This window comes from Gadus chalcogrammus, chromosome 11 (assembly GCF_026213295.1).
Source record: "Gadus chalcogrammus isolate NIFS_2021 chromosome 11, NIFS_Gcha_1.0, whole genome shotgun sequence".
Classification (NCBI taxonomy): Eukaryota; Metazoa; Chordata; class Actinopteri; order Gadiformes; family Gadidae; genus Gadus; species Gadus chalcogrammus.
Window position 1 is genome coordinate 22,970,097 of NC_079422.1, and position 14,807 is coordinate 22,984,903.

The 14,807-nt window shown below is 42.5% G+C and overlaps 2 protein-coding genes across 2 annotated transcripts; one reads left to right on the plus strand and one right to left on the minus strand.

Annotated features, from left to right (window-relative positions):
- Positions 1–3,147: 3,147 nt before the first annotated feature.
- On the minus strand, positions 3,148–6,531 carry gpx8 (glutathione peroxidase 8 (putative)). The gene is made up of 3 exons (XM_056602060.1): positions 6,135–6,531; positions 5,717–5,978; positions 3,148–5,525 (listed from the first exon to the last, which is right to left on the minus strand). The coding sequence occupies exons 1-3, from the start codon at positions 6,339–6,341 to the stop codon at positions 5,362–5,364; spliced, it is 633 nt and encodes a 210-aa protein (XP_056458035.1). The 5' UTR covers positions 6,342–6,531; the 3' UTR covers positions 3,148–5,361.
- On the plus strand, positions 6,340–10,845 carry LOC130392349 (cell division cycle protein 20 homolog B-like). Its single transcript, XM_056602839.1, has 10 exons — positions 6,340–6,350; positions 6,393–6,399; positions 6,519–6,747; positions 7,528–7,647; positions 8,321–8,556; positions 8,779–8,879; positions 9,205–9,451; positions 9,883–10,008; positions 10,333–10,459; positions 10,623–10,845. Exons 1-10 carry the CDS (start codon positions 6,340–6,342, stop codon positions 10,721–10,723), a joined length of 1,305 nt encoding a protein of 434 aa, XP_056458814.1. The 3' UTR covers positions 10,724–10,845.
- Positions 10,846–14,807: the final 3,962 nt, after the last annotated feature.

Below are 14,807 nucleotides of genomic sequence, written 5' to 3' on the forward strand. Positions count from 1 at the left end.
CAGGCTTCAGAAAACATCTTCAGTGCAAGCATAATGCTGAAATTCTAGATCCAGCTATTAATGAACCAGTTACTCCTTCAGTTGTTGTACATGATCAGCGAACAGTATCAACTTTAATTTCAGAGCAACCAGTGAATTCTCAAAGTTGTATTGAGAACAGGCAACATACCCAAGAAATGTGTGCATCCCTTATTGCAAAACTCCAAAGCAGTGGTGTGGCTACTAATGTTGTAAAGACTGTTGTTGCAAATATGGAGGAGCTTGTAGAGGAATTGCATTCAACTGTTAAAGAAGATGTGATAAAATTACTACCCGATGAGGGCATGAGAGCAAAATTTGATGAATACTTTGACAGTCTTGAAAATCCATTTAGCAAACTAAACACTGAGGCAAAATTGAAAAAATATTTCAGTGAGAAATGTCGTCTTGTAGAACCTGTTGAGGTCGCTCTAGGAGTGAGGTATGACACCAGAAGGAATCGAGACACTGGCACATACGAACAAGTTCCTGTTACAGACAAATTTGTGTACATTCCTCTATTGGAAACACTGAAATTCATATTCCACAACAAGGATATTTGTGATTATATTTTGCAGCCTTGTGAGAAAACAGGCGTTTATAAAGATTTCTGTGATGGGAACTATTTTAAAGATCACCCCCTTTTCTCTGAAAAACCAAACTCTCTCCAAATACAGATATTCTACGACGATTTTGAAATGGCAAACCCACTTGGATCCAAGCATGGTATCCATAAGATTGGAAGTATATACTTTGTTTTACGAAATCTGTCTCCAAAGATAAACTCAGCTCTAATGAATATTCATCTTCTGGCACTTTTTCACACTGCTGATATAAAGAAGTATGGATTTGATGCCATCTTGGAGCCTCTTGTACATGATCTGAAAGTCCTTGAGTGCACAGGAGTGGAACTCCCTTTCTCTGATGAACCAGTTTGCGGCACAATTGCTCAAGTAACTGGGGACAATTTGGGATTGCACACACTTCTTGGGTATGTTGAATCATTCAATGCCAACTATTTTTGCCATTATTGTCTGATAGACAAACAGACCGCGCAGACAGTTTTTAGTGATGATGATCCAAGAATAACGTTCCGCAATAAAGCCCTCCATGCTCAGCATTGCAATGACCTCATGGCAGATCCTACACTGGCTTCAACATTTGGAGTGAAGCGAACGTGTTTACTCAATGATCTACAGTACTTTCATGTTTCTGACAACTATGCTGTAGACATTATGCATGACATATTGGAAGGAGTGGGGCAATTTGAGCTAAAGTTGCTCTTTGGTTACCTCACAGACAACATCATGTCCAAGACAGATGTTTGTAACCGGATATATTCATACAATTATGGCTTTGTTGAGCGAAAAAAACCGACCAACCAGAATCAACTTGGAGCAGACTGGAAACGGCATTGGTCTTAATGCCATTCAGACATTTTGCTTGATCCGGAATATGCCCTTGATATTTGGAGATGTTGTACAAGAAGGAAATGCACACTGGAGACTCTTGCTGCTTCTGTTGCAAATTATGAACATCGTATTTTCTCCAGTCGTTACTGATGGCATGACTGTATGTCTGAAGCATCTCATTGTTGAACATCATCAACTTTTCAAACAGCTTTATCCACATCGCAAACTGATTCCTAAACATCATTTCATGACTCATTATCCCAGGTCCATTCGAAAAATAGGGCCAATTCTTCATGTTTGGACAATGCGATATGAAGCCAAGCATAGGTTTTTCAAGAACACAATCAAAAATTTCAAAAATATAACAAAGTCGTTGGCTAAAAAGCATCAGATGTCTATAGCATTTCATTGGGAATCAACACCTTTCAAAAGTATTGACTGTGGGCCAGTGAAAACCGTTAAGCTCAATGCCATAGAAAATGGTGAGATAATTGCTGAAGAACTACAGGTTGACTTGGACTGTGAAGTTGATGTGACATCTTGGATCACTTGTTTTGGGACAGAATATCGCCCAGGCCTTCTGGTTTGCTCAAACATAGAGGATTTGCCAGTGTTTAGCCTGATAAGAGAAATTTTTTTACTTAATGGAGACTATTTTCTTCTAGCAGAGGACTTTGAAACACTTTGTTTTGCAGAACATTTTCATTCTTTTAATGTGAGACAGGGAAATGACAAAAATATTTCAGTTCTAAAAGTTGATGAGTTGTGCTTGTTTAAGCCATTTGATTTGCAAACAACTTATGGGTTGGACAGAGATGACAAGTATGTGGTGCCTGTGCATGTGTTGCTGTAAGCAACTTGTTGATTGGTTGCCAGGCACACCTTTATTTTCTTTATTTTCTAAACTTTCAAGTTCAAGTTGTTAGTTACATCATCTAAATGTTAAACTAATTTTCATTCTTTTCATGTGAGAGAGGGATATGACAAATGTTTCACTGTTAAAAGTTGACGAGTTGTGCTTGTTCAAGTTGTTCAAGTTGTTGGTTACATAAATGTACAACTAAATATGGTTCTTGATCGAAAAAAATTAAAGTAAATGTATGCACTGTAAAAACAACAACAGCATCAATAAAAATGTTTTCAAGAATCTAATGTGTAGACTATTCATTCATGAAGTGTTGACAATTCACCTCAAAGGTGTTGGTTGTACACCAGTCAGAGTACATTCTCACTCTAGAAGTATTAAATAATCAGCTCTGCGAAGTGCTACAAAGCACTGACTTGGAGTACATATTCTTTCTCTCTGGTGTTCTAGGTTTACACTGCAGGTGTAAGGAAGCACTGAATGAGTGCCCAAAAGTACCACTAATAGAGTACATTTGCACTCTCAAAGTGTTCAAATGTAACTCTAAATTTGGAGTACATATTTTGCACTTCTAACAGTGTTCAGTGAACACTGAACTCTTGGACCTATATGTACCCCGAAGTGAGTGTTACATGTACACCCATAGAGTACCATGTACACTGGGATTTTTGCTGTGTGGCACCAAAAAAGGCACCTATAATTACAATCAAATAATAAGAGGACCAAACACATGCCACATTGGTAATGTAACAAATAGCTGTGACAATAACAAGTGAGCAGGTCGACTAATGATTATGACTTATTGTGATTTTTTTATTATATATTTTTTATTTATAAATAATAAAAGTACACTTCATCGTATTGGTTATGATATTAATGTTGGTATGTTCTCAATCCAAATCGACTTGAAATAAAAAAAAGTGTTGCCACCTGCTAAAAAAGCAGCCACAATTAAAACTCTATTATGATTGTTTGGCATGCGTCCTGTTACATGACACCGATGACAAATCTAACTTTGTTGCGTTGCTTTCATTTTCCAAGTTAGTTTCCAGGGGAACTCACAACACTAAGAAAATCACAGAACACACAATCCCCCCATTAAAGCCCTTAAACCGCCAATGGCGTGCCTCGAGATGTGCTTCCCGCGCTGCAGTCCGCCCGGGGCGCTTATTTAGGGGCAGATATCGCCCACGAGAAGGCAGAGCAGGTGCGCATGGCATGTCATGCGCAACCAAGTGTGTTGATAATGCAGGCCGTGCATTTCACTTTAGAGTAGGCTATAGGCCTATTGCATGGGGATTCTTCCGTCAACAACTTTATATTCGGACTTTTGGGTGGGAACCAAGGACTTGTTGAAATCTCCCTTCTCCTGTTGGGATGGGAAGAAGAAAATAAACCTAAGGATGCTTCGCGGAGAATTTGTAGAAAAGAGGAAACACTGTCCCTTGGAGTTGTCCGCCCAGAAGGTGAGGGTCTACATTCTATATAAACACCACACCGCAGTATAATAATGGACTCAATACTTCTAGGATGGAGTGTATGTTGTGGCACTGGAGCCGTGCTTATGGCAGCGGTCAGACACTCCTTGTTGCCTTTGCCGACGCATCATTTGTTAAAACACTTCAATTTTTTGAATCCCACGATCAATCAAATCCCAGTAAGATCTGTAAGTCCGTCTTGAAAACAATAAAGTCTGTGCAGCTGTATGGAATCACTTGGTCAATTTATGTTCTATTTTTTTAAGTTGTGGCTGGTTTGGAGGCAGTGCAATGTTAGTTGACGTATTATTGGTCAACTAACAATGCTCTGGATCCTGACTTGCTACCTGAGACTACATCACACTATTTATACGTTTTCAAGTCCCCCTATTATGCTCACGACAACGTTTGAGGCCTATCAGGCCTTCTGCATATCTCAGTCACACGTAAAAATGTGCAACTAAGGACGTATCTGATCTGATGCGTTGAGTTCAGTTAAGACATGTCCGCGGTCTTTCAACTGCAAAAGCCAGTTGAGGGAGTGACGGGACTGGTCCAGGAAGCAGTGCTGAGAGTGGGTCGGCTGGAAGGCAGTGTCTTGTTAGCTGGTTTGTTGTGTGTTTGCCAGCTTACCTGCTACTGCCCTCCTACTATCCATGGAAACCAGTAAGGTGCTGTCTCCTCCCACTGAGGCCACTCCGATTTCAACTGGTTATGAGGAGGAACACTTCATATTGAACAACAGTCCTTTTACAATGAAAAATATGCAACGTTTGAAATGAGATTTGCTCTATTTGTTATAGAAATCTAATAAAAACTCTACCAAATGACTATACATGTCGGTCAATGTTTTTTGTTGGTTGTATTTAGAATTTCTAGTTCTATATTCTTCGTATTATCTATCTTTAATGCCACAAGATACGATTTTTTTTTTTAAATGTCATTTTTACAATAAAAAAATGAAATAGCATGAATTTCTATTCTTAATAAGATTTACATTTTCACTAGTCAGATTGACTGGATGTCTGTGGTTCGATCCCCAACGACACAGCAAGGCAACACACCAGACCTCCACCTCAAGGTCAGATCTGGTGCACTGAGATGCATCGATCAATCATGTCAATTGACACCTATGATAGATAGATAATCTCTTAAAATCGGTCAAAATGCAGACTAGAAGAGATCATAAGAGACTTAACAGAAATGTGTTTTATTAATTCGAATAAGCTCCACTCGGCATGGACATCTTCAAAGGTTCTCCCGGTCCAAATGTAGTCAGCTATACTGTGTGTACAAAGTGGTTATAGGAGATGGGGATGAGCACATGGTTAGGTGCACACTGACACGTGTGTCTGAGCACCTCTTCACCGTTGCAATCAGCACAATAAACATATGCACATCCAGATTGTTCTTGTTGATGCTTTCAACATGACCGCTGAGAACCCTTTGACACATTTCCGTGCTACTGGTTTGAGTCTAGCACACTTCTAGGTTCCTCAGCACTAGGACTATTTCTTTGTCTGGAAATACACTCTTTCAAATATGTCCACTCCACTCCGGTGTCATTCAAAGGAGTACAAAAAAAGTGTCACAGTTCAACTCTTTTCTTGAGAATAATGTCGCGCACCAATGCCACGGCATCTTGACGCACGCTCTCCATGGGCTCCTCCGTTCGCCAGAATCGAACCACTTTCCCTTCCGGACTGACCAGAAACTTCCAGAAGTTCCACTTTGGGCTTTTCTTTGCAGATTCTGAGAAAAAAAACGTTCAACATTGGTTATCAATAATATTTTATATTGTATATATTTATATTATATATAGGCCTATAGCGCAAACCATCGCAGCCAGTCCAGGCCTAAATGCCATTAGAATGACACAACTCAATGCAATGATAAACACCGAAAAATGTTAGACTCATGGTAAATAAACGCCCTAAACTGACCTGTGAGGAATTTAAAAGCAGGATCAGCCTCGGAGCCCATTATTTTGATCTTGCTGAAGAAGGGGAAGGTCACGCCATAGGTGGACTTGGCGAATGCTTCGATCTCCCGGGTGCCCCACGGCTCGGTGAGGCCAAACTGCCCACAAGGAAACGCCAGCACGTTAAAGTGAGACGTGCCCAGCTCTCGGTGGAGCTCTTGCAGTGAACGGTAGTTCTCCTCCGTCTGCTCGCTCTGACTCGCCACGTTGACAACCAACGACGCCTGTGCAGAACATAATAATAACATGTCTGTTACCCAACATCGTCCACACTCGGCTATTGATCACATCTATCTGTGTTCTGAACGTACAATGTGTGATGATGAACTGAACAGTTAAAGCATGTCGACTAAAATAGTTGGAAGCAGGGTCCAACTTACTTTTCCACGGTACCTCTCCAAGGAAACGGTTCTCCCCTTTGCGTCTTTGACTTCGAAAGAATAAAAATCCTTTGGTTTCCTCGGCGTAAACAATTTGGTCTGAAGAAGAAATAAACAGCCAACGCCAACTGTCATGCTTAAAAGGACCGTGTACCTATTTACTTTGACTTTAGACGACTTCGTAGGGTAGCCCCCCAGAGCCTCCATGTTGGAGGAGTAAATCTCCTTAAAAAAAAGGGGCTTTACGTCATATTGCAGCGAGCCTGTTCGGGATCAGATTTCACATGCTATGACCTCGTAAATTAGCTCTACTTCCTAAATCAAAGTACTATCTAACTATGCATCAACAAACATTTTTCATTGTATCCTTTCGTTTTATTTTAGATAAATAATCCACCATCGAATCACGCGTGTTACAAACGTTTCCGGAGAAGAATTTGTCGGGGTCACGGAAGTGATGGAGCACCGCTGGCCAGTACTCCGTTAGCCACTGGGCGGTGCTGTTCTCCCTGCTATGAGTTTGACACAGTCCGTCAAAGGTTGGCCATGGACTCTCCACCGAGGGATTCAACAACCGAAACAACACAAGACGTCACAAATAAAAGTCTGCAAGGTGTTTTATTATAATTTATTTCCTTTCATTATTTAATATACAGGCAATAATGATATACATTTATATTTATATTGTATATATTATATAAATTACATATTGATATTATATATTGAGTGCAATGTATTTTTTTCCGCTCATAAAACGCATAAATTATACAAAACACAAAACAAAACAAATAAAGAAAACCAATGCTTCTAGGTGCAGAGGTGGAAGTTGAAGCTGATTTGAAGAGTCGTACTGACGAACCACCTATCCCGCCACCCGTCTTCTCTATACGAAGCAGGCCCGAAACACGCAATGCCACAAGGAAGGTGTGTGCAGAAGATTGAGAGAGCTAATTTGATAACATGGCGGTAACGATGATGATGAGGATGATGATGACGATGATGATGATGATGATGATGATGATGATGACGATGATGATGATGATGATGATGATGATGATGATGATGATGATGATGATGATGATGATGATGATGATGACAACCACAAAAACAACACTAACACAATTTTTCACAGGGCTGGCTGTGGGCTGTAGCAGAAGAGGGAAACACAAACACTGATGGTAATCTTGCACTGCACACACATGCGTGCAGACACAAACAAACACCTCACACCCTCTCTAACATGCACAGACTCACACACACACTCATTCACACAGGCACCCACAGATTCACACATACACACACACACACACACACACACGCACACACGCACAATCATGCACACAGTACATCAGTCTATCAAAAGTAAGAAAGACAGGTTTATGTTCTATTGCAGAATGGAACCAAAATGGCGGCACTCACCTCCAGCCCTTTGCAGTACTGAGTCGAGAGTCTCTTGAGCCACAGAGCAAGGCGGCCATGAAATTAGCTGCTCCCTCGCTGCTCAACGACTACTGTAAGAGACCAGTGCCAGGCTGCTTTGTTATGTCAGCTGTCCTTGCACCCGACCATAATACATACACACCATGTTCCTTTAGAACGGTCTAGCACTGGGCAATCATTCACATCTCACGTTACTTTGAAACTGCCTTGCACCGAGCCATAGTACACAAGCCATGTTCCTTTAAAACTGTCCCTGCACTAGACCATAATACACACACTGTGTTCCTTAAAAATAAGCCTTGATATTGACGATTGGTCTACATAAGGTGTGCTTTATTAATCCCAGGAGGTAAATTAGTTTGATATACCGTGTGTAAAACCGGTCAACAGTTCACATTGTCTTGTTTATGACACAGCAGTATTTGGGAGTGTTTCTCTGCTTCTCAAAGTCCCACACCATAGTTTCAGTGGTCTAACTGAAAAATAATGTAGAATTACAGCAGAACCAAACCGACATGAGAGTTCATCTTCAACAAGCAGGAAATGTAATTGAGGGCCACTGTTAGTCACTCATTCCTACCAAAGAAACTCTTGAGACCCATGACACAAACACCTACACCCACACTACCAAACACCTATTGTATATTCAAACAACACGTGTTTTGAGGTTATTCAATTGGGTACAAACACATGTATATGTGTTTTATTTGGGTTTATTTTCCTTTTTTCAATATCTCTCTTTACAGACTCAAACCTCCTGGCCTGTAGCTGCACTGGTTTGATCGCCCTGGCCCTGGGCTCCGACGTCTATCTGTGGAACTCAGAAACACAGTCCCTGGAGGGGCACGTGCATCCAGCACAAGGCTCAGCCCCACACAGCCTGCCTGGGAGGGCCGGTCGGCCGAGGCAGGCCGTCTCCTCTCTCTGCTGGAGTGTAGACGGCAGACTGCTAAGCATCGGGACCAGGCAGGGGCTGATACAGGTTAGATCATTCCGCAAGTCAAAGCACTTTTACAAACCTTGTTTTAAAAGGGGGCTGCATATATATAGTGTATTTTCCTTATTCTCCTCCTTATTGCCAATAGAATATGCACAATCATCTTCGGTAGCAGGGTACGTAAGGGGCTGGCGTGTGAACTGACTTCTGAAAGTGGTTTGTGGTCCCTGGTGTCAACCTTGCGACGTGTTTCTGTCTCTTGTGACTGTTCAGCTGTGGGATGTAGAGACAAAGATCACCCTGGGGTGTTTGAGGCCGCATCTGTCCGGGGTGGGCGCGCTTTCCTGGAAGCAGAACCTTCTCAGCAGGTTAGAGTATTTGTGTGCACGCGTGTCGATGCATGTGCGTGTGCACGTGTGTACCTATGAACCTGAGACAGATTGTGTTTTACTTTTCGTCTTTCTTCTTTTGACCATATCCTATCACAGTTACGATGCGGCAAATGTTCTAGCTCAAAATCTTTTCTCTGAAACCAATTCTGTCACCTAGACGCTGCACTAAGATAGTCATTCAAAGAGACTTCTTTTGCTCGTTGTTATTTGTTACAGTTTCCTGACTGTGTCACATGGTGAGGTTTCACAATAATCACATCATCACCATATGCCCCCCCCCCCCCCCCCGACATGGATGAAGTGGGTCTGTTCTGGGACGCATCCACCACCACGACCTGCGGGTCCCCTCTGCCCTGGTGGGCGCGGCGGACCAGCAGGCCGGCGTGTGCAGCCTGCAGTGGTCCCCCGGAGAGGACCGGCTGGCCAGCGGCTCCAAGGACGGCCGTCTCTCCGTCTGGGACGGGGACGTCGCGGCGGCGGCGGCGAGCCAGACGGCCAAGCCGCTGCGACCTCCCCTGGTGACGATGAAGCAGCCCAGCGCCGTCAAGGTGAGGCCCCCCGGGAGGAGAACCAGAGGCACCGGGGAGCCGGCTGGCCGAGTCCTGACTTGTTTTTGTTTTTGTTTTTTATATCTACGTGGATGTGTGTGTGTGGCCCAGATTTATCAAACATTCCGTCATAACAATAAAACTAGTTATTTTTTGACTTCTGCCTTCAAAGATGTTCCCCTGTTGCATGTGTGTAATGAGCTAGCCCATGCTAATGATGATTAAAGCGTGAAACAATGATGGATACACCTCTTTTTGGTGAGATTCATAAACTTAGTTCATGCATATCTCTCTGAATGCGTGTGGGGTTGTCTGTATACGTGTGTGTGTGTGTGTGTGTGTGTGTGTGTGTGTGTGTGTCTGAATGTATGTGTATGTGTGTGTGCGCGTGTGTGTGTGTTGTGTATCCACACATATTTATGTGTGCACAGGCGATGGGATGGTGTCCGTGGCAACGGCATGTGATTGCTACAGGAGGAGGCTGGCGGGACGGAGAGCTGAGAATATGGGACACCCAATCAGCCTCATGCGTCAACTCTTACGCAACAAACTCCCAGGTAGACACATGAGACATGAGGACAATATAAAACCAAGTTTGTGGATGATTCTGGGCTTCCACTTGGCACATACATTAGTGTGTATTGGTGTATATGTATACAGAGATTGGTGAAGACTTCCAGGAAAAACTTTGATTACTGTAACTTGCTCCTATCCAGACCATTGCCTCTGTATTGTGTATAGACATATTTTCTGCATATTTTTGTAGTTTTACTTTTCTGTTCTCAATTGCTATTGAATTTCCCAGATAGGATCAAAAAAGTAGCATCTTTACCTTATCTGAATCAACATTCAATTTAATGCAGCTGAGCGCTTCTCTTCAGATCTGTTCCCTGCTGTGGGCGGAGGAGAAGAGGTCACTGGTGTGTGGTCACGGTCTCCCCCACCACAACATCAGCTGCTGGGCTGCTGACAATCCAACCTCCCTGGACAGGAGCCACCAGCTGAAAGGTAGGGGAAATCCTGGTCCGTGTTGCGATCGACAGCCCAGACCCACTAATGGTTTGTTTCAGGGTCCTAGTTGGACATTTGGTGGATGAGACCTCTTCTGAGGTAAGGTATCCAAAACTCAGTGAGGAATCAAAAAACACATTTTTATTGTTTGTTCTTCCAGGTCACACAGACCGAGTCCTGCACTTGGCCATGAGTCCAGCCTCTGCTTCCAGGCTTTTCTCTGCCGGAGCAGACAAACGTGTTCACGTCTGGAGCCTGTAGACCTCCACTAGGCACACAGCTCTTCCCCTGAGGGGAGAGCTCACTGTCGAGGAGGCAGACCTCAAACTGCATGGCACTACTGGGCCTTCTGTTGACACAAGTACTTTATTATTGGAGCTGACTTAACGAAACCATACTTCCAAGCATCGACTGCAACACTTGAAAGTATATCACATGGATACAAACTAATTTGCAATGCACAAGATAAAGTGTATGCCTCCCTGCTTTGGAACACAAACAGGAAGGCTAAGCTAAGATAATCTGTATCATGCTGTGGGAGATGTGGAACCACATGAACCAGACTGGAACATGCAAAGTCTGACCAGAAGAACCTCTCTCGGGAGGTCCAAACCAAGAACCCCATGGTGCGGGCCTTGCAGAGCTCATTTATAGTGGAAGGGTTCTTTTTTTTGTGATAATTTTTTTATTTTATGAATTATACAACAAACGGATAGACATATAGAAAACAATTTGGCATATGCGCAAATAAGACAACATACTACATTTGACCTAAACAAAAATAAGACAACATACACCAATAAGACATAAACGCAAATAAGACAACATATGACATTAAACAGTTACACGTACACAAATGAGACAACACACAGCATTCATCAACACCCACCCCCCCCCCCCCTGACAAATGGATGCTATTTATTATCTGTACATAAACAATTACGTGTGGTCATAAGCGATAAAGCTATTTATTTTGTTGTTTTGTATTTTTTGTAATGTTCTAATTGGTCAAAATAAACTCTGTACTCTCGTACTCGTAAAATAATGTGTGTTTGAAGGGTGCTATATAAATCAACCTCCCTTGCTAAAGCTTGTCCTTGTCTTTCATAGACCAGGAAATGCCATTTAGAAAAAAAAATACCTACATCATGATGTTGGTGTGATAACAAAGGATGTTTGTGTGTGTGTGTGTGTGTGTGTGTGTGTGTGTGTGTGTGTGTGTGTGTGTGTGTGTGTGTGTGTGTGTGTGTGTATAGGTGCATGTGTTTGTGAGTGTGTGTCTGTGTGTGTCTTAACGAGCCCACTGTTTCTGATGTGATTCATGTTTTAGGAAAGGGGGGTGCGTGTTATCCCCACGGTTACGGTTTTAGTACCCTTGTTGTGTAACTGTTATGAGCATTACAATAAGCAATGTTGTATAACACATGCCATGTCAGTTGGCGTTTCAAATTAGGCGAACAACGTCGACTTGGACGCAACTGTGACGCAAAACGAAGAAAAACAGAGAAACTCGACTAGCCAAGCCACAGGCCCCTGAACAATCCACAGGCCCCGACCCCGGCTAAAATTTTACTGTTACTTCGGTAACAGTGATAAAATGGCATAGAATACTATCTTGACAATTATATAAGACAAATAACCACGTGCTGCTGTTATACATTTACCTGTGTTGTCTGGGAAAGAGATAAAGCCATGAAAGCCTTTTTTTTTTTGGTATAGTGTGTTTTTGAAGTTTCTCTGTCCATGTAAAGCACTAAATGAAATTTGTATTCGAAGGGTGCAATATGAATGAACCTGCCTCGCTACAGCCTTGTCCTGCCTTATATCATGGCACGTCTTTGTTGACTCTTCGTGTCCGATTGTGAGTTGAGTGTCCTAGACCAGGAAATGCCTTTCAGAAATTAAACAAACATCCTGCTGTGGGTGTGATATTATTGGATGTATTTCTGAATTATGCTTAGATAGCATCAGATTCTCGATGGATAAGGATGTCAGAACTTTGGTTGCATGCTGAGTGCAAAATTATACTTTGCTTACGTGAGTCCATACATCACCTCCCCCCACCAAGACGGGGTCGACACTGCATATAACTGTGCATGTGATTAGTTGAGGACACACCACAGCTGCCTTATCTCTGGTTTTAGAATCTCACGTGAGTAGATAAGAAAAATGAACATCACATGGTCTCGGCGGCTTTTCACACTCTGCGATAGCTCTGATGCAACTCTATTTCCATTCAGGCATTTCTTAGAATTCTTCATTTAAAACTCAATATTGATGCTGTTGCTATATTTGCACTCCAATTAGAAATATTTGATTGTATAATATTGTTACAACAAATTATCTGAACAATTCCACCAGTGCATTACAGAAGAGAAGAGAGTACCTAACAACTAGTGACTAAGATCATGACCAAATCCTCACTCTAAATAGTAAAGATTGAGGTATTGGACCGTTCTTTTTTTGAGGGTACAAAAATGTTTCTAGAATAAAGCCACAAAAACGTCTGTAAGAAGCTATGAATACTCATACACACATACTCTTGTTTTTTGTTTTTCTCTCGTTATGCTGACAGGATTGCAGCGGCACTGCTGTTCAGCCAGTTAACTAACCCATCTCACCAGGTAACCAACCCATCTCACCAGGTGATCAGATGTGGTCACTGCTGTTCAGCCTGGTAACCAACCCATCTCACCAGGTAACTAACCCATCTCACCAGGTGATCAGATGTGGTCACTGCTGTCCAGCCAGGTAACCAACCAATCTCACCAGGTGACCAGATGTGGTCACTGCTGTCCAGCCAGGTAACTAACCCATCTCACCAGGTGATCAGATGTGGTCACTGCTGTTCAGCCAGGTAACCAACCCATCTCACCAGGTGATCAGATGTGGTCACTGCTGTTCAGCCTGGTAACCAACCCATCTCACCAGGTGATCAGATGTGGTCACTGCTGTTCAGCCTGGTAACCAACCCATCTCACCAGGTGATCAGATGTGGTCACTGCTGTTCAGCCTGGTAACCAACCCATCTCACCAGGTGATCAGATGTGGTCACTGCTGTTCAGCCTGGTAACCAACCCATCTCACCAGGTGATCAGATGTGGTCACTGCTGTTCAGCCTGGTAACCAACCCATCTCCCCAGGTGACCAGATGTGGTCATGCTTATTGGTTGATCCCCATGATGTCATCAGTTGTGATAAAGGCCCCTGTCAAAGGTAACCACCACGGGTAGGACAGCCGATAGCGGACCACCTGATTCAAGATGCTAGCTGGGTGGGGAAAAGGAATATTGCCGTTAGAGGAATAAGGCCAAATGTTTGCTTTCTAACAACAAATATATGTTTTGATTAAATTTGATCACTTTTTCAATGTATCAAAATCACAATATATGAAACTTGAGATGGACATATGTCATATTTATGATCGTCATTTTAACTTCAATAGTTAGAGTTTCATTCATTTTGAAATCATTTTCAAACATGACGTTTATGGTTGAATTGCATTTTAATAAGGGCCAGTTGAAACTCTGTCTTGCCTGGATTTTAATAAACTTCAAGCATGATAAAGAGATTCCTCCTTATTTTTGTTAGGTTTGCTGTTTTAATAAAGCACGGTTATGGTATTAGTTATTAGTTATTATGCCAATATCAAACACACATGCAGTCACGTTGGCGCCTGCATGTCTACATCCAGGTGTCAGCACCTTTTCTCATTGTGGTTGGACCACAACCTTTGCAATCGCTGTAAAAAAAAACGCACGCAGCTTCTTGTGTTTCAGTAGGCCTAACGCCTTTATTCTAGCATCAGAAACGAGCTATGGCGTGTTCATAATTTCATTAATATGAAAGAGTGTTTTAAAAGATACGAAGAGGCCTTATTCATACAGGAAGTGACCTTTTGCCCCAGACTTGAAAAACGGTGTTCACACATCTCCCCAGGTGTTCACACATCTCCCCAGGTGTTCACACATCTCCCCAGGTGTTCACACATCTCCATCCCACAGAAAATGGGTAACTAGAATCGCTGGCTGTTTTAGGACCATTTCATCTACAGTTGGAGGCTTGGCTTGGCTCAAATCATTTAGGCTCACAATAATGTTGTATTATTAACATCTTCCTGTGACCTCTCAGGGAGGGATTACATCACTTCCGGTCGGTCTGGAACTACCAAATTGATAATCTTGTATGTCCTTTATGCCCTCTTCCATATGAAAAAAATACCCCATGTCTTTTGCTCATTCCCAAATGCAACAGAACCCTACCTAGATCACCCACCAAATATGTACCTTCCGGTTGGGTTATAGCCACCAAACATTTCGAAAAAGATATCGATAACTTCATAATA

What these genes read in the sequence shown, in the direction of transcription:
- LOC130392349 (XM_056602839.1), top strand. An exon ending in CTCGCTGCTCAACGACTACT is followed by an intron (nt 7,648 to 8,320) that starts GTAAGAGACCAG and finishes CTCTCTTTACAG; the next exon opens with ACTCAAACCTCCTGGCCTGT. An exon ending in AAGCAGAACCTTCTCAGCAG is followed by an intron (nt 8,880 to 9,204) that starts GTTAGAGTATTT and finishes ACATGGATGAAG; the next exon opens with TGGGTCTGTTCTGGGACGCA.
- gpx8 (XM_056602060.1), bottom strand. Translation starts at nt 6,341, where the DNA reads ATGGAGGCTCTGGGGGGCTACCCTACGAAGTCGTCTAAAGTCAAAGTA. An exon ending in TGGAGAGGTACCGTGGAAAA is followed by an intron (nt 5,979 to 6,134) that starts GTAAGTTGGACC and finishes TGTTCTGCACAG; the next exon opens with GCGTCGTTGGTTGTCAACGT. An exon ending in TGCTTTTAAATTCCTCACAG is followed by an intron (nt 5,526 to 5,716) that starts GTCAGTTTAGGG and finishes TTTTTTTCTCAG; the next exon opens with AATCTGCAAAGAAAAGCCCA.